The sequence below is a fragment of the Pituophis catenifer genome, unplaced genomic scaffold (assembly GCF_029215685.1).
Source record: "Pituophis catenifer annectens isolate HBS135680 unplaced genomic scaffold, rPitCat1.0.hap2 SCAF_2, whole genome shotgun sequence".
NCBI lineage: Eukaryota > Metazoa > Chordata > Lepidosauria > Squamata > Colubridae > Pituophis > Pituophis catenifer.
In genome coordinates, this window is record NW_027256882.1 from 287,868,344 (window position 1) to 287,887,935 (window position 19,592).

Sequence of the window (19,592 nt, forward strand, 5' to 3'; positions counted from 1 at the left end):
AACCCATATCAGCCATTAGCACCAGGGGTGAAATGCTCCCGGTTCGGACCGGATCGCCCGATCAAGTAGTGATGGGAGGTGGGTGGTTCGGAGAACCGGTAGCAAAAATCCCTGCCCCCCCCCCCTCCCCATGCCCAGCTGAGCCGCACAATCATCAGAGGCTTTTTTTTTTTTTTTACTTTTAAAAGCATTTTTTCTACAACCTCTTCGGCCGAAAAAATGCTTTTAAAAATTAAAAAAAAGCCTCTGATGATCGCGCGGCTCAGCTGGGATCATCAGAGGCTTTTAAAAGAAAAAAACCCCTTTTTTTCTTTTAAATGCCTCTGATGATCCCATCTGAGTTGCCTGATTGGCAGAGGCTTTTTGTCTTTTAAATGCCTCTGACGATCCAAGCTGAGTTGCCTGATCGTCAGAGGCATTTAAAAGGAAAAAAGTCTCCGCCGATCAGGCAACTCAGCTGGGATCGTCAGAGCCTTTCGAAAGCAATTTTTCTACAACCTCTTCAGCTGAAGAGGTTGTAGAAAAAAATGCTTTTAAAAGTAAAAAAAAAAAAAATGGCCACGCCCACCTAGTCACATTACATCCCCCCCACCAAGCCACACCCACAGAACCGGTAGTAACAAATTTTAGATTTCACCACTGAGTAGCACCAGTCAGTGGTATCTGTGACACATTTTTAAATGCCCAGTTGACTGAGTTTCATGTTTAATGAATAAAAGAGGAAATAATAATAATTTGTAAAACGACCCAGACACAATACACTGTCTATTAAATACTTATGCAGGTTAAAGAAAAAGGTATAAATAATCAACTTTGTTTTTCAACTTCGCTTTGCAGACGCCGATGTCCAGGTTCGCCATGTGTCCTTAACCAGCCTCTTTGCCGAAGCCCTGATGGTGATCAATAACGCCAGTGCCGCTTCGGCAGAATCCCTCCTGGTTTGCCTGTGCCGCTGGGTTGACGGCACGATGCGTGGCTTAGGGGTGATGCCCCTCTTAAGAGCCTCTTGTCAGAGTTTGGCCTCTGTCCGACACATGGCCATGACGATGGAGGCCTGTGTCACTGCCTACTTTAACGAAGGTGAGACGTGGCTTCATTCCCGGCAACACTTCCGAGTTGGCTCTCTTGTCTCTTTTTTTCCCCCCTCTATGGAACTGTTCTGACCTAGGCTTCCTGAGTCAGTCAAACACACGAGTATTCCCAAAAGCTTCTATTATTGCAACAGCTGTGAAGTCTGTTCATTCACAGATGAGTCCCCAAATAGTTGTAAAGAGTCCTTCGGGATAAGGCTGAGAAATCACCCACCTTTATCTCCCTTGACCCGCTGCCCAAGACCTAATTGGCGAAGCCACACGGAGTCCAGAATCAAACTGAGCTTCAGACCTTAAACTGCACAGAATGAACAAACGTTGCTTCCTGCAAAGGCCCACGTGCCTTTGCTCCTCTTTTAAGCCTTATGGGGAGGGGCCAATCATCTCCAGGCCTTAATCCCTAGTCGTCCCACCCTCCCGTGACATATAATTCTTACTATTCAAAAAGTGAACCTCTACTCACAGGAGGAAGCCTAAAAGGCCATTAAGCTGGTTTAAACAAGGTTCCAATTCTCCCCATTAAAAATCAAATTGTCCCCCTGTGGGGTGTGGGCCCCACGTTGGGAATCACTGGTCTAGACAGTCACTTATCTGAAATATAGGTTTTCCTGCTTGAGCAGGGGCTGGACTAGAAGATCTTTAAGCAGTGGTGGGTTCCTCCCGGTTCGGCCCGGTTCGGCCGAGCCGGTAGCGGTAATGATATGACGTCACCGAACCAGTTCTCTTTGTTCGGGAGCTGGGCCCTCCCGCCCCCCCACATTATTCTTACCTTTTATTTGGCCCCGCCCCCAATCTATTCGCTGCCTCCCGAGTCCCAGCTGATTGGCTAGAACAAAAAAAAACTGTTTAAACTCTTGCTGCAGGGCTTCAAAGGGCCACCCTGCAGCTGATCAGTGTTAAAAGGCAGCGTGGTGGTAGACCAGTGCGCTTGCAAAACAAATGAGTAGACCAGTGCCTGCAAAAACAAATGAGTAGACCAGTGCCTGCAAAAACAAATGAGTAGACCGGTGCCTCCAAAAACAAATGGGTAGACCGGTACAGCTCTGCTAGCAGTTAAAAGCCTGGTAGACCAATAACTCTGCTAAATCCTATAGAATTGTCACATGACCATCAAACCACGCCCACAAAATAAGCCACGCCCACAGAACCGGTAGTAAAAAAATTTAGAACCCACCCCTGCCTTTAAGGTCCTTTCCAGCTCGCTCGCTCACTCACTCACTCATTCTGTTGAAGAAACAAGCAACCTGGAATTAAGGAGAAACTTCCTAATAGTGAGAATAATTAACCAGTGGAACAGCTTTGCCTCCAGAAGTTGTGGGTGCTCCATCACTGGAGATTTTTAAGAAGAGACTGGGCAGCCATTGGTCTGAAATGGGATAGAGCCATGATGGCGAACGTATGGCATGCATGCCACAGGTGGCACGCAGCACCCTTTCTGTGGGCATGCAAGCCGTCGCCCCAGTTTAGCTCTGCTGCGCATGCGCGCATGCCTCCCACCAACCAGATGGTTGTCAGGTCATGCATGCACAAGGGGTGGGCCGCATGTGAGGGAAGCTGTGCGCATGCACGGGGGCGGGGCATGTGCGGGGGGGGGTTGTCTACGCATTGCATTTTGGGATTCGCTTTGGGCACTCGATCCGGAAAAAGTTAGCCATCATTGGTATAGGGCAGTGATGGCTAACCTTTTTGCCATCGCGTGCCAGGAAGGGAGGGCGGGGGAGGTTCGTGTGCATGCGTACCCACACCCATAATTCTATGCGCCCCACCCCACGCATGCGACCCCCCTCCCTCCCCTAGCACGCGATGGCCCGGTAGGCCCGTTTTTCTTTCTCACCTGGCTCCAGATCCTCTCTAAGCATCTGGGGAGGGCGAAAACAGCCTTCCCCACTCCCTCAGAGCTCACCCGGGCGGCCTGAAACAGCCCGTTTCACAACTTCTGGTTGGACAGGAAGTGACTTTTTTGCTGTCCCCAGCCTCCAGAGACTGCGATGCATGCGCGCCAGAGCTGAGCTGGCGTGCCAGGCGACATGGCTCTGCGTGCCGCCTGTGGCACGCATGCCATAGGTTCGCCATCACGGGTATAGGGTCTCCTGCTTGAGCAGGGGGTTGGACTAGGTCCCTTCCAGCTCTATTTTGATTGATTGATTGATTGCTATGCTATTCATCATTGCCTAGATGAGTTAGTCTAACAACTTTTCTTTTTTCCTCCTCTTCTCTCCCTCCACACCATCTTCCCTCTCCCCTCCCCCCCCTTTTTCTTTTTTTGGGATGAAGAACCTCCTCTCAACCAAGATTTGGGCTGGGGACCAATCGTGGCCTCCTTGCAGGTTCCAGAACTCGCAGCCGAAGACTTCCTCCAAGAGTCCCTTTCATCGGGCGGCTACCTAACCCTGTATGTTTACACCCTGCAGCAGCTGAACGCTGAGCGGACACTAACCAACGAAATGGGAGTGCTCTTAACTCTAAGCAAGTGGTTGGAACAGGTGTATCCCAGGTAGATCCGTATAGGACTTAAAGCTTGACGTCACTGGCAGGATTCTTGCCTACTGATCTTCTAAATCAGGGGTGTCAAACTCAAGGCCCCGGAGCCGGATGTGGCCCGCGGGGTACTGTATTTTTCCGAGTATAAGATGCTCCGGACTATAAAACACACCTACCTTTTTTGGGGAGGAAAACAAGAAAAAAAAAAATCCGCCTCTGTCTCCCAGCAATTTGCCTCCTTGCAGCAAACAGCAAAGGCCGAAAATGGGGTGTGCGGAGGCGGCAATAGGCAATCCCTGCAGCCTGAAACAGCTGATGGTCAGGTGGCCGATCCAACCGGCCATCAGCTGCTTGTGCTAATCAGGCTGTCCTGACGCTGAAACTGAAACGGGCTGTTTGCTGCAAGGAGATAAATTGCTGGGAAGCAGAGGATCTCACCAGGCTCAAGGTTGACTCAGCCTTCCATCCTTTCTAAGGTAGGTAAATTGAGGACCCAGATTGTTGGGGGCAATAAGCTGACTTTGTATAAATATACAAAAGTATGAAGGCTATTGCTTAACGCATTGTAAGCCGCCCTGAGTCTCCGGAGAAGGGCGGCATATAAATCAAATTAAAAAAAAAGGGGGGTGGGCGAGGCTACATTCGGTGTATAAGACACACCCAAATTTTCACCCTCTTTTACTCCGAAAAATAAGGTACTTAGATCTGGCCTGCGGGGCCGTCCTGGAAACAGTTAAGGACTGTCCTGCGGTGCTTCTGCAAGCAAAAACGCAGCTCGGGAGCCCGTTTCGCCAGCAGAGCCCTTGGGCCACCACAGGCACCCCCGACACGATGTCGAGCTGCCCACGCCCATCCTGGCCACGCCCCCTGAGTTCAAACAACCCTGATGCAGCCCTCAGTGAAATCGAGTTTGACACCCCTGTTCTAAATGCTAACAAAATATCCATCTCTCTCTCCCTCCCTCCCTCTCTCTCCCTCTCTCCCCCTCCCTCTCTCTCTCTCCCCTCCCTTCTCCCCCTCTCTCCTCTCTCTCTCCCCCTCTCTCCCTCTCTCTCCCCCTCCCCTCTCTCTCCCTCCCTCTCCCTCCCTCTCTCCCTCTCTCTCCCTCTCTCCCCCCCCTCTCCCTCTATCTCCCCCTCCCTCTCCCTCTCTCTCCGCTCCCACTCTCTCTCCCCCTCCCTCCCTCTCTCTCTCTTCTGTTTCTGTCGCTTCCCTTGAATTTCCTTACAGGCAGCGGCAGAATGATTTGTTTATTTAACATCCCATCTTTCTTATTATAAAAAAAAAAAACCCAAGGTGGGAAACAAACAGGTAGTCCTTGACTTACAGCTCCAACAGTTCGTTTAGTGACCGTTCAAAGTTGCAACGGCACTGAAAAAAGCGACTTATGACCGTTTTTCACCGTTACGACCATCGCAGCATCCCCACAGTCACGTGATCAAAAGTTCGGACGCTTGGCAATCGGTTCATATTTATGACGGTCGCAGCATCCCGGGGTCATGGGGTCCCCTTTTGCGACCCTCCGACAAGCAAAGTCAAGGGGGAAGCCAGATTCCCTTAACAACTGTGTTGCTAACTTAGCGACTGCGCTGATTCACTTAACAACGGTGGCAAGAAAGGTTTTAAAATGGGGCAAAACTCAGTTAAGTGTTTCACTTAGCAACATACATTTTGGCCTCAATTGTAGTCGTATGTCAAGGACAACCTGTATTTATTTAGCATCCCACCTTTTATTATTTTTATAAAAAATCCCAAGGTGGCAAACATATTTAATAGTCCTTCCTCATTCTACTTTCCCTATAACAACAATCCTGTGAGGTGGGTTGGGCTGAGAGAAAGGGACTGGCCCAAAGTCACCCAGCTGGCTTCCATGCCTAAGGCAAGACTAGAACTCACAGTCTCCTGGTGCTTGGCCTAAACTCACCCAGTTGGCTTACATGCCTAAGGCGGGACCAGTACTCTAATTCTCTCAGTGATTAGCTGAAAGTCACCCAGCTGGCTTCCATGCCTAAGGGTGAACTAGAACTCACAGTCTCCTGATGCTTGATGTAAACTCACCCAGTTGGCTTACATGCCTAAGGCAGGACCAGTACTCCAATTCTCTCAGTGATTAGCTGAAAGTCACCCAGCTGGCTTTCATGCCTAAGGGTGAACTAGAACTCACAGTCTCCTGGTGCTTGATCTAAACTCACCCAGTTGGCTTACATGCCTAAGGTGGGACCAGTATTCGATTGGCTGAAAGTCACCCAGCTGGCTTTTATGCCTAAGGATGAACTAGAACTCACAGTCTCCTGGTGCTTGATCTAAAATCACCCAGTCGGCTTTCATGCCTAAGGCGGGACCAGTACTCCAATTCTCTCAGTGATTGGCCGAAAGTCACTCAGCTGGCTTTCATGCCTGAGCAGGGCTAAAACTGGTCCATAGACGGATGCCTTTAACTGCTTTGTCCCTTCCAAAAGGAAGGTTGCGAAACAATTAAGCTTCTAGCCAACCCATTCCCCGGATTTTGCAATTGGATTCTTGCAAGCGGCGTCCCCAGGCCGTGCAGCTGATACCGGAGAGCTGGTGGTTGTTTCTAACTGGACCGTGTCTTTCTGGATTGCTTCCCTGCCCAGCTCTGCCAAGGATGAAGCTAAGCTGTTCCTTTGGTGGCACAAAATCCTGCAGCTCTGCCTGCTCCAAACCGAACAGGAAGATCCCATCTTGATGGAATCGGTCATCCGGGTCTTGATAGCTCTGCAAGGCCGGCAGAGTCTGCTGGCCGAAGAGAGGCTCACCTCTGGACTCCTCGGCGCTATTGGCCTGGGCAGGAGGTCTCCTTTATCAAACAGGTAAAAATGGGTGGGCTTCAAAAATTTTAGCAAGGGGTTCTCTGCCCAGTTGCTGGGTGAGCGTGGCCATGGTGGGCGTGGCCTAGGTTTTTTTTGCCCTTCCCGGGCTCTTGAGGCTTTCCTCTGGCGCCTGGGGAGGGCTAAAACAGCCTCCCCAGGCTCCGGAGGCCCTCCGGAAGGTGGTTCCGGCTTTCCCAAACTTCCGGTAGGCCCATTTTTCGCCCTCCCCAAGCCTCCGCGCGCACCCTACACTCACCTGCATCCAAAACGGGTCGCGTGGGGACTCCTGGGAGCGGGAGGGTTGAGTGGGCGGGGCCAGCCAGGAGTGGGATTTGGGGGTTCTCCGAACTGCACAGAACCTTAGCTAGAGGTTCTCCCGAACCCCTACGAACTCCCAGCAGCCCACCCCTGGGTAAAAACACGGAGAACCAAAAGGTGGCCCTTCCTGTTTGTGTGAAACTGCCTCGGAGACTGTTTATGGAGATTCTTCAGTCAACCAGGTCATGATTGTCCCCACAAAGGTGTTTTTTTTCCAACTGGACGTCCTTGTTTTTTTTCTTTTGAAGACGTTTCGCTTCTCATCCAAGAAGCTTCTTCAGCTCTGACTGGATGGTGGGGAAATGGAAGGATTGATCCTCCTTGCAGACAGCTGGTCATTTGCATCCTTTTTTAGAGAGTCGTTGAGGCCACTTGGAGGTTTTGTCTGTATCCTCAGGGTCGCCTGAGTGGTGCAAATGGGCGTGGAGCCTTCTTGGAACCGCTGAGTGGATTGTGTTGTAGACAAGAGATAGATGATGATTATGAACCGTGGTGGCACAGTGGTTAGACTGCAGTACTTGCAGGCTACTTCTGCTGACTGCCGGCTGCCTGCAATTTGGCAGTTCAAATCTCACCAGGCTCAAGGTTGACTCAGCCTTCTGTCCTTCCGAGGTCATTAAAATAAGGACCTAGATTGTTGGGGGCAAGAGGCTGACTCTGTAAACCGCTTAGAGAGGGCTGTAGAGCACTGTAAAGCGATATATAAGTCTAAGTGCTATTGCTATTGCTATCCTTCCCCGGCTGTTGAGAGTGGGTTGTTCAGGGAAACGGGATGATTTATATTCTGGACAGAGAGGACCACTGGTTTGAAAGAGGGGTCAAAGAGGCCATCTATGTCAAAATTGAACAGCCCTCTCTCAACAGAGGGGGAGGGAATATGCCATCATCTATCTCCAATCTACAACACAGTCCTTTCAGTTATTCCAAGAAGGCTCCACACCCATTTGCACCACTCAGGTGACCCTGAGGATACAGACAAAACCTCCAAGTGGCCTCAACGATTCTCTAAAAAAGGATGCAAATGACCAGCTGTCTGCAAGGAGGATCAATCCTTCCATTCCCCACCATTTGGTCAGAGCTGAAGAAGCTTCTTGGATGAGAAGCAAAACGTCTTCAAAGAAAAAACCAGAAAGTCCAGTTGCCTCTTGAAAAAAAAAGCACCTTTGGGACACCTCTGAGAATTTACCTGCATGTCTCAGTCCTCACCTGTACCCTGTGGTATTTTGGCTTACAAGGTGGAGTCTTAACCTGCCTATCTTGTCTTATGATATGAGAATCCAGGGGTGAAATTCAGCAGGTTCTGAAAGGTTCTGGAGAACTGGTAGCGGAGATTTTGAGCAGTTTAGAGAACCAGCAAATACCACCTCTGGCTGGCCCCAGAGTGGTGTGGGAATGGGGATTTTGCAGTACCCTTCCCCTGGAATAGGGAGGGAATGGGGATTTTGCAGTATCCTTCCCCTGGAGTGGGGAGGGAATGGAGATTTTGCAGTATCCTTCCCCCAGGAGTGGGGAGGGAATGGGGATTTTGCAGTATCCTTCCCCCAGGAGTGGGGAGGGAATGGGGATTTTGCAGTATCCTTCCTCCAGGAGTGGGGAGGGAACGGGGATTTTGCAGTATCCTTCCCCCAGGAGTGGGGAGGGAACGGGGATTTTGCAGTATCCTTCCACTGGAGTGGGGAGGGAATGGGGATTTTGCAGTATCCTTCCCCCAGGAGTGGGGAGGGAATGGGGATTTTGCAGTATCCTTCCCCCAGGAGTGGGGAGAGAACGGGGATTTTGCAGTATCCTTCCACTGGAGTGGGGAGAGAACGGGGATTTTGCAGTATCCTTCCCCTGACATGCCCACCAAGCCACGTCATGCCCACCAAGCCACGCCCACAGAACCGAGTAAAAAAAATTGACTTCTAGCACTGTGAGAATCTATCTTGCATTAAAATAGTCTGAGTTTGCTCGGGACAAAAATAGCTGTGGTTTCTCATGTGACACAAACCGCTCACAATGACTGATTTTGTCCTTGCCCTCAGTGGACATGGGACACCGGCTCAATTAAACCCAGTGACTTTGTCTCTGCCTCAACTATTTGACTAAAAAGGCATTAGGCGAAAACCTTGCTTGCCAAAACTATATTAACGGAAGTGGATTTTCCATCTGATCCTGTTTAAAACCCACCACCTGCCCATAAGAGCCTTGGTGGTGCAGCAGACTAAAGTGCTGTTAAGTGCTAGCACTTAGCTGCCAGCTGCCTGCAATTAGTGCAAGTTGAGCCGAACTTCAAAAGAAATACAGTCATTTATTAGGAGCACCATTTCGACAATATTCGGATGCAGTTAGAACTAATCCCACGTAGATTTACGTTCCCCTATGACCCTGTCTCTCCCCTCCTCTCTGGCCATGTCATAAATCACATTCTCCAATTAACCACTTTGGCTGGCTGTGAAATCCAACACCCTCCTTCTGATTGCGGTCAGAAAGACTGTATGGAATGCACTTCAGTTAGGGAAATCAATCAGCTCTATCAGTTCTCCCTCCCTCCTGCTCATGGCAACTTGAAAGCTTTGCAAGTTGACATTCGGCTCCCCTCACTTCCCGAGGGCGACCTGCGCAAAGCAAAACATTTTGAGTACAGATGCAGAGTTTAGGGACGTGACCCCCCCACCTGGCTTGTTTGGATTTTCTGCATGAAATTTGGCAATAAGGCGATCGGCCTGGATGTTTCGACTCTTTACCCAAGATGCCTCTGATAAGGGGTAACCCTTCCACTTGATTAATTGAAAGCTTTGCAAGTTGACAGCAAGTTCGAATCTCACCAGGCTCAAGGTTGACTCAGCCTTCCATCCTTTCGAGGTAGGTAAATTGAGGACCCGGATTGTGGGGGCAATAAGCCAACTTTGTATAGAACAACACCGCTTGGGGGGCCCGAAAGCCCTAATAAGCAGGTATATACAAAAAAGTATGCAGGCTATTGCTATAATGCATTGTAAGCCGCCCTGAGTCTACGGAGAAGGGCGACATATAAATTGGATTAATAAATTCTCCCGCGATCAATTGTAGAGAGGCTCAGATGAACATTTGGGCAGATATACAGATACCCTGTTTTCCCGAAAATAAGACATCCCCTGATAATAAGCCCAATCGGGGCTTTTGAGCACCTGCGCCTCCCCCCTCCGAAAATAAACCCTCCCCGAAAATATTTAAATGCAGAGCTGGAAATTAAGTAAAATGGCAAGAGGAACCCCATCTAGCTCCATGCGCCCCAAAATAATAAGACCTCCCCGAAAATAAGGCCAAGTGCTTATTTCGGGATTAAAAAAAAATAAGAAGACTAAAGCACTGTAATTTAACACCAGCTGTCTGTAATTAAAGTAAGTTCGAATCTCACCAGGCTCAAGGTCGGCGAAGCCTTCCATCCTTTCTAAGGTAGGTAAATTGAGGACCCAGTTTGTGGGGGCAATAAGCTAACTTTGTATAAATATACAAAAGGATGAAGGCTATTGCTTAACGCATTGTAAGCCGCCCTGAGTCTCCGGAGAAGGACGGCATATAAATCAAATAAAAAAAAGAAAAAAAGAAAGACAGGGTCTTATTTCCGGGGAAACACAGTAATACCTAGGATAATTTTGTAGACTAAAGGAAATCAGACTTCCCTGGCAAGTTTAAGTTGTGTGGTCTTCAACTGTTGTCCTCTGAATTTTTGTGTGTGTGTGTGTGTGTATCTATTTGTATTTCCCTTCCTCCACAGAAGAACTAACACACGTTTAATCCCTTTTGTGATTTCCTAGCTGAGTAAGATACTTATTGACCTCATGTCAAGTCATATACAGGTAGTCCTCGACTTACGACCACAATGGAGCCCAACTTTTTCTGTTGCTAAGTGAAAGCTTTGTCAAGTGAATTTTGCCTCCTTTTGTGACCTTTCTTTTCACAGTTGTTGGTTTTTTTTTTTTTAATTTGATTTATATGCCGCCCTTCTCCGGAGACTCAGGGCAGCTTACAATGCGTTAAGCAATAGCCTTCATACTTTTGTATATTTATACAAAGTCAGTTTATTGCCCCCACAAACTGGGTCCTCAGTTTTCCTACCTTAGAAAGGATGGAAGGCTGAGCCAACCTTGAGCCTGGTGAGATTCGATCTTACTTTAATTGCAGACAGCTGGTGTTAAATTACAGTGCTTCTGTCTGTTGAGCTAAACCAGGCTCCTTGTTTAGGGAATCACTGCCATTGTTAGCATGGTCGTTAAGCGAATCCGGCTTCCCCATGCATCAGAAGGTCACAAAAAGGAATCACGTAACCCCGGGACGCTGCAACCCGTCATAAATATGAGTCAGTTGCCAAGCAGCTGACTTTGAATCACATGACCACGGGGACGCCGCCACGGTCGTAAGTGTGGAAAACGGTCCTAAGTCACTTCTTTCCGTGCCGTGGTAAACCTGGAACGGTCCCTAACTGAACTGTTGTAAGTCGAGGACTACCTGTATAGTTACAACGTTGAGTTTAATTACACAGTGGTGGTGGTAGTGGGGGGGAAATTGTGAGTAAAATGTGGGTATTTTGCGTGTGTGAGAATTAGCATGTGTAGAGCCTACCCCCGGTGACTCGATTTACAGATTTACAGATTAACAGAGTTGGAAGGGACCTTGTAGGTCATCTAGTCCAACCCCCCGCTCAAGCAGGAGACCCTACACCAATTCTTAACTCTCCTCTCTGGATTTTTTTTTCTCGGCAGGTTCCGTGTCCTTGCCCGGAGCATGTCCACTTTCCTGCTGGTGCAGGTTCCGGTAGAGAATCAAATTCGGCTGAGATCTAGCCTGGAATTGCAATTGTCTTCAAAAGCTCAACAGGTCCATTGAATTCTTGGTGCTTTCAGGGAGGGGTTGCTCTTAACTCTCAACACTTGTAAACACTCGTACGAAAGTGTGTCCACGTGTGTAAGAAAGTGATAAGGATCAGCACCTAGGATGGAGGTCAGCAACCTGTGGCTCTGGAGCCGCATGTGGCTCTTTCACCCCTCTGCTGCGGCTTCCTGTCACTCAAAATATGCATCACAACCGCCAATGTGCGACACCCACCGGCGCGTGATTATTGAGCTTTTCAACACCCTGTAGGCTAACCATGGATAAATCCAAGAAAAGAAAAGTTTCAGAAGAAAACAGACCGTTTAATTCAACTCCATATGCTAGTTTTTGTGGCCGCTCAAGAAATAGTCAGGCCCGGGAAGGGTTTTGTGGCTCCCGGTGTTTTCTTTTCTGTGGTGAAACGGGTCCAAATGGCTCTTTGAGTGTTTTTAAGGCTGCAGACCCCTGACCTAGGAGATTCTCAGTCATCCAAGTCAGGGTTATCCCAAAGGTGCTTTTTCAATATGCAACTGAACTTTCTGGCTTTTCTTTGAAGAGGTTTCGCTTCTCATCCAGGAAGCTTCTTCAGCTCTGACTGAATGGTGGGGAATGGAAGGATTTATCCTCCTTGCAGACAGCTGTTCATTTGCATTCTTTGCAACTGGACTTTCTTGTTTTTTCTTCGAAGTCGTTTCGCTTCCCATCAGTGGTGAAATGTAAAATTTGTTACTACCGGTTCTGTGGGCGTGGCTTGGTGGTGGTGGGGTAATATGACTGAGTGGGCGTGGCCAACTTTTTTTTTTTAACCTTTTTTTTTTTATTGAAAAAGTTTTCAAATACAAATTTTTCCCCCTTTTTTCCTTCCCCCCCTCCTCCCTAACCCCCCCTCGCCACCCATCCCCCCCGTGACTTCTTCACACCAAAAACCTAATTCATAACAGATTACATAATATTTTACCATCGCCTTACTTCCTCCTCTATATACTGACCCTTACTTACTAAAAATATTATTAATATTGTTACTTTCCCCTTTTACCATACATTTCAAAAAAAAAAAAAGCAGTCTGCTATAACATTGTATGATAACTTCTAGTTTAGCATAATATTATTATAACTCCTAATTTAGCAATAATCTGCCCTTTTTGTCCTCCCCAAAACTTATATCTATGTATTATTACAACATTTCAAAGCAACCTTCCACTTTAAGACTGTATAATAGATTCTACTTTAACATTTATTCTTGTGTATATTAATATAACATTTCAAAGCAGCCTTCCCCATAAATCCTAATTTAACATTTATTCAACTCTATCCATTTCCTCCACTACCCTAAATATATCACTTAAACATCCCTTTTCTTAAGCTAATCCATCAGTAGACTAACATATTTCCACCCACTTTCCTACAAAATTATCATGCACAACAATTCTTAATATCTTCAATCCACTGCCCACTCTGCTAATATATATATATATATATATGTATATATTCCGTTATTTTAAAAAAAAAAAGACAATAACTTTAAATTTATAATCCATATAATATCTTCTTTGATGTCTTTCCACTGGATTGTTGAGTCCCTCATCCATAATTGGGTAACGTAGCATCCTGGTGCAACAGTTTGTTCAAAGTCTTCAGTCATCATCTGCCCCCATCAGTAATGAATATCCTCATATATATATAAAAGTAAAAACAACCACCCGAGTGACATTATGATTGTATTCCATATAGTTGTAATTGTGGCTTTCATCAGGATTATTAATTCCCATCATCGTAATGGGTAACAACCAGATCTTCTGCATGCCCCAACGTAGCTCTCTTGCCTTGTAGCTCAGAATAGTTATAATATATTTATCAATACAAGAAAAAAAATCCAAAATAGATAATTCAAATCCAACAGTTTAAGGCTCTTTTCACATCCCCAAATTACGGCATTGCAGAGGTCTGTCACTGTCCTCAGGATGATATTAACCAATACTTCGCCTCCACTATCTTTTCACATATTCATTCATTTTTTTTAAAATCACTGGCTTCACCGTTGCTTAATTTAGAAATTTCTGTTTTTATGAGACCTATTTCTTTTTTTCTTTTCTTTTTGTGGGTTTAATTTCCATCCTGTTTTCCTGTCTACCAGTTGTATATCAACTGATCGGTTTTCATTCTGCTTTATAAGTTGATCTTGTTGATTTTGTTTTTGTATCTCATATTTCTTTTTTGCCAATTGCATATCAGCTAATTGATTTCCATACTTGTCTTTAACTTGGTGAATCATCACGTTGAAATCAGATGCCGCTTCTCTCATATTTGTAGATAATCCAGCTGGAGTATCGAGAGAATCCAAAGACAATTTGTCTACCGCAACCTCTGTAATTCGATGTTTTCCCTTTATTTCCAACTCCTTCTGCTTATCCTGTATTGTGCCTATAGATGTTAAGTTCATTTTCAAAATTTTTTGATAAAATTCTTCCGCTTTTTCAACAGTATCTAATTGGTATCTTTCTCCTTGATATCTCAATATTATGCCAACTGGGGCATCCCACCTAAATGGAATATTTCTGTATTTTAACTCAGTCACCAGAAAACCAAATTTCTTCCTTTCCATTAACATCTTGGGGGGGAGCTCTTTGTAGATCCATATCTTTCTTCCATACAATTGCAAAGTAGAATTGAAGGAATTTTGCACAATATTATTCCTAATTTCCTTATCTGTAAAGTAAATCACCACATCTCTAGGCAATTGCCTTTGCTTTGCAATCCAGGAGTTTATTCTGTACACTCTGTCAATCCTACAAAACACTTCCTCAGGTTGAACCTTTAAAATCCCAGCCAGAACTTCGGCTGAAGAGGTTGTAAAAAAAAATGCTTTTAAAAGCCTCTGACGATCCCAGCCGACTTGCCTGATTGGCAGAGGCTTTCTTTCTTTTTTTTTTTAAAGCCTCTGACGATCCCAGCTGACTTGCCTGATCGGCAGAGGCTTTTTTTTCCTTTTAAAAACATTTTTTCTATAACCTCTTCGGCCGAAGAGGTTGTAGAAAAAATGCTTTTAAAAGCCTCTGATGATCCCAGCTGAGCCGTGCGATCAGAGACTTTTTTTTTTTTACTTTTAAACGCATTTTTTCAGCCAAAGAGGTTGTAGAAAAAATGCTTTAAAAAAAAAAAAGCTTCTGATAATTGTGCGGCTCAGCTGGGCATGGGGGGGGCAGGGATTTTTGCTACCGGTTCTCCGAACCACCTGCCTCCATCGCTACCGGATCGGGCGATCCGGTCCAAACCGGGAGCATTTCACCCCTGCTTCTCATCCACCTTCAAACGATAAACAAGGAAGTCCACTTGCAAAGAATGCAAATGACCAGCTGTCTGCAAGGAGGATAAACCCTTCCATTCCCCACCATCCAGTCAGAGCGGAAGAAGCTTCTTGGATGAGAAGCAAAACGTCTTCAAAGAAAAGCCAGAAATCCAGTTGCCTCTTGAAAAAGCATCTTTGGGACAACCATGACCTGGATGGATGACTGAGAATCTCTACAGACTTTTAGCTATACAATTGGGATGAAGACCCTTTGAATAATGTGGGAGTAGGAATGGATTTGCAGAGAAAAAAAAATGCAGACTACAGGAACCATTTGCACCACTCAAGTGACCCTGAGGACACAGAAAAACCTCCAAGGGCTTCAACAACCCTCTAAAAGGATGCAAATGACCAGCTGTCTGCAAGGAATATAAATCCTTCCATTCCCCACCATTCAGTTAGAACTGAAGAAGCTTCTTGGATGAGAAGCGAAATGTCTTCAAAAGAAAAAAACCAGAAAGTCCAGTTGCCTTCTGAAAAAGCAGCTTTGCGACAACCATGACCTGGAGGACTGAGAATCTCTTCCTTGGAATGGTGCAACCATCGTAAATACATCCTGGTTGCTAAATACCTGAATTTTGATCACATGACTTGTTGAGTTGTGGTCAGTGTGAGAAACAGTCATAAGTCCCATTTTTTTTAGTGCCATTGTCACTTCAATGGGGATGCCAGATTCACTTAGCCACGGTGTTACTCATTTAAGAACTGTCGTGATTCACTTAACAACTAGAGCAAGAAAAGTCGTGAAATGGGGCAAAATCCACTTAACCACTGTTTCGCTTAGCGACATAAATTTTAGGCTCCATTGCGGCCTACCTGCGTTGCTCCCAACCATCTGGGTCTTCCTTTTACCGAACTCAGGAGGAATGGAAGGCTGAGTCAACCTTGAGCCGGTCAGGATCGAACTCTTGGCAGTGGGCAGAGTTAGCCTGCAATACTGCAGTTTGGTTTTCTGGTTAGCTAATGATAGTTTGTCAATTGGAAATGATGGCTTGTCAATTGGAAATGATGGTTTGTCAATTGGAAATGATTATTACCCTGTTTCCCCCAAAATAAGACATCCCCTGATAATAAGCCCAATTAGGCTTTTGAGCGCATGACAATGAGGCCAAGAGCTTATTTCAGGGTTCAAAAAAAATGTAAGACAGGGTCTTATTTTGGGGGAAACACGGTATTCTTTATTATTTATTAGATTTATATAGCCCCCTATTCGCCCATGGCGACTCAAGGCGGCTTACAGAATATTAAAAACCAGATTTAAAAAACAGTAAAACTAAAAAAAAAAATCAAATGAGGGAATGTCAATTGGAAATCTGTATTGCAAGAGAACTCGTAGCAGTAACAACTTTTTTTTAAAAAATTTGATTTATATGCCGCCGTTCCCCTGAGACTCAGTGTGGCTTACAATGCGCTAAGCAATAGCCTTCATCCTTTTTGTATATTTATACAAAGTCAGCTTATTGCCCCCACAAACTGGGTCCTCAATTTACCTACCTTAGAAAGGATGGAAGGCTGAGTCAACCTTGAGCCTGGCGAGATTCGAACCTGCAGTAATTGCAGGCAGCTGGTCTTAATAACAGGGTGCTTTAGACCACTTGTTCCATTAATCCATCCACTTGACATGTTTCATGTCTGTCCTTCTAGGCTCTCAACGCTCTGGACTCTCTGGCGTCAAACAAACAATACGCGGACTACCAAGGACAGATCCTCCAAGCATCCCAGTTCATCAAAGACTCTCACCATTGCCTACACGACGGGACTCAGCTTCTGGCTATCCTCCTCAACACTTTGTACGCGGAAGTGCGTTACTTGGACGCGATACGATAACGGGAAGCAAGCCGGGAGGTTGCTTCTCGCTCTAATCATGGATTATGTTCAGTGTACAGCCGGAGATAATGTTGCACAAGGGATTGGCATACCCGGGCGTATGTTTTGCTGGCCGTGGGAGACGAAAGGAAGGACGGAGAAAGGAAGGATGGGAGGGAAAGTTTGAATTCCCGTTGCCGTACTTTGAAAGCGATTGGGAAGCCCTTGGCTTCCTTCCAGAAGGCCAACCACGGGCCGTTTCCTTGGGATCTGTTCAGGAAGAGCCACTTTTGGTGCGTCAAGGAATTAGCTTTGTTTAAAGACCAACAGTGTCCATTTTCTATTTTGACTGCCTTTTTGTTCGCACTTTTTCAAACTTGTGCCATCTTCTTCGTCGCTTTCTTCTTCTTCTTTTTTGAATGTGGACCTGTTTCCATCTCAAAATGCTGAATGGTCCTTTGACTTCCTGCTCTCCTTAATTGGTTTCCGCCTTTTCCCCTGAAGTGAATTCTTGCCCTGGTTGGGGGATGTTAAAAATAGGTTCCGTCTGTGAATTAAACTGGAGACTATTTTTTTTTTTTTTTGGGGCCCTGTCTACAATGCTGGATTTATCTGTGGAAGGGATATTAAGGAGGGAGACCCTCGTGTGAAGTTTGCACAATTGATTCTACTTGGAATAAATCACTCGTTTTCCCGATGACTCACTTATCCTGAAGTACAGCGAGACACGAGTTTGACACACCTGAGCTAGGGCTATTGTCGCTAGAGACACAGACAAAAGATACAGTTTTTAGTCTGTGTTGTAAGCAGGTTCTTACAAGAAAACAGTTGGGTGTTTGTAGTTGTTGTAAGAATAGGGGCTCCACAGGACAAAATACACCTCTTTCTATTTTGCTCCAGAACACATCCAAATCTAACATTCAAAATACATTTTTCTCTCCTCTGAGCACATCTGGAATCACCGGTTTATTTTGATACTACCAGCCACACTTAACACACTCCCTTAAAAACGATCTACCATTTACCATATTTTTCAGACTATAAGACAGTTTTTTTGTCTCCCAAAAGGGGGTGGAAATGTCTGTGCATCTTATAGACCAAATATTGCTGAAGCCCCGCCTACCCGCCAACCGTTTTTGGCCTCTGCACGCCCTGTTTTCCGGCCTTTTTCTGGCCTTTTTTTGGCCTGTTTTTGGGGGTTTTTTCCAGCCCATTTTTGAGGCTTTTTTCGGCCTGTTTTCAAGGCTTTTTTTGGCCTGTTTTCAGGCGTTTTTTCGGCCTGTTTTTGAGGCCTTTTTTGGCCCATTTTTTTGGGAAAAGCCTCAAAAACGGTCCAAAAAAAGCCTCGAAAACGGGCAGGAAAAAAGGCTGAAAAGGGGCCAAAAATGGGAGCCACGGATGCAAAAAAATTTGTGTTGTTGTTTTCCTCTTCTAAATTTAGGTGCATCTTCTAGTCAGGTGCGTCTTATAGTCTAAAAAATACGGTAACTGGTGCAGAGGCCTCAAATTCTGTTACAGGAGCCTTCAAGTATTAACATCCAAAGTGAACAGAAGCAAAGGTTGTCAGACTTTGCTTTAGCTACCCCTTGTAATCGTCGTGTGATGGCCTTTCACCCCTGTGCGTCAAATGCTCTGCACGTTGCTAGCTCAGGGTGTCTTCGCTCCCCCCTTTCTCATTTAAAACGCTATTTCTTTTCGGCTGCTCATCAGTAAAATGCAGAGCGCCTTTCCTTTTGAAAACGGTAATTGCGTTTTCGCACCTCTAGTTTCCACTTAGCAGCGGAGCGTGTTTTCTGCCTAACAGCCCGTCCTGATTCATCTGCATCTTACGCGGCCAGTGTTTAGTGATTTTGCCTTTCAGCTAATTATTGCAAAATTAGTCGCTTTTCTCTTCCTCCCGCCTTGCCAAATTATGCAAATTATCGGCGCTTTTTTGGGGGGGGCATAGTTATCTTGAGAAAGGAAGAGGTAGATTGCAGATGGAGATGTTAACACTGGTAGGTTGATCAAAAAATTAATGCGAATAGAGGGGGGAGAAAACATTTTCAAAGGATCTTTGTACAGATCTCACAAGTGTGTGTGTGTGTGTGTATGAGGGGAAACCACATTTTTCTTTTGGAGACACACAAAACGTCTTCCCTAATGTTTCTTTTGGCACAGCGGAAACGATTCAAAGAATACATTTGTGGAGGTGCAGCTGCGGGTGTGTCTGTGTGCGTGGTAATTTGGGGGTATGGTTTTGCACAGAAAGCGTGTTTAAAATAGTCACTACTTTCCTGGATCGCGTGAAATAAAGAGAAATACCAACTTGAACTGCTTTGTAAAGTGCTTTGCCACTTGTGACTTACAAACCAGTGTATGTAAATGTATGTGTACCAGTGTACAGTCCTCAACTTAAAACAGTTCATTTAGTGACTGTTCAAAGTTACAAGTGACTTTGAACCATGGCCAACTCACTACAGCCAATCCTCCAAGGCCAACTCTCCATGGCCAACTCACTTTGGGACAACCCGCTGAGGGACAATTCAACAATTCAATTTAATTATTTAAAATAATTTTAAAATATGTTATAATTTTTGTCATGCGCTTTTCATCTTGTCCTTCCTATTCCCTCCCTTCCTTTAATGATTCTGTTCCACCATTTCTTACATATTGGTGTAACTCTCGTCAACACGGCGAGTTGGCCGTTGGAAGTTGGCCACGGTGAGTTGGCCGTGCGGAGTTGTTGCCGCTTGGTGTGATCATCAGGACATGCCTAGCAGCAATTGGCAACAATCACAAGCAATGTATCGATGGGGAATTTCAATCCCTGAATTGAAGAAGCTTCTTGGATGAGAAGCGAAACATTTGCAAGGAAAAAAATAACCAAGAAATTCCAGTTGCCTT

At 45.8% G+C, this 19,592-nt stretch overlaps 1 protein-coding gene across 1 annotated transcript in view; it reads left to right on the top strand.

The window, feature by feature from the left end:
- The window catches only part of EPG5 (ectopic P-granules 5 autophagy tethering factor), a 125,107-nt gene extending 107,703 nt beyond the window's left edge, over nt 1-17,404 (top strand). The window contains exons 40-44 of the mRNA XM_070938968.1: nt 838-1,080; nt 3,366-3,585; nt 6,188-6,403; nt 11,446-11,560; nt 16,545-17,404. Of these exons, the coding sequence (XP_070795069.1) occupies nt 838-1,080; nt 3,366-3,585; nt 6,188-6,403; nt 11,446-11,560; nt 16,545-16,727 (977 nt within the window). The 3' untranslated portion in view covers nt 16,728-17,404. The remainder of the gene's footprint in view (nt 1-837; nt 1,081-3,365; nt 3,586-6,187; nt 6,404-11,445; nt 11,561-16,544) is intronic.
- Nucleotides 17,405-19,592: the final 2,188 nt, after the last annotated feature.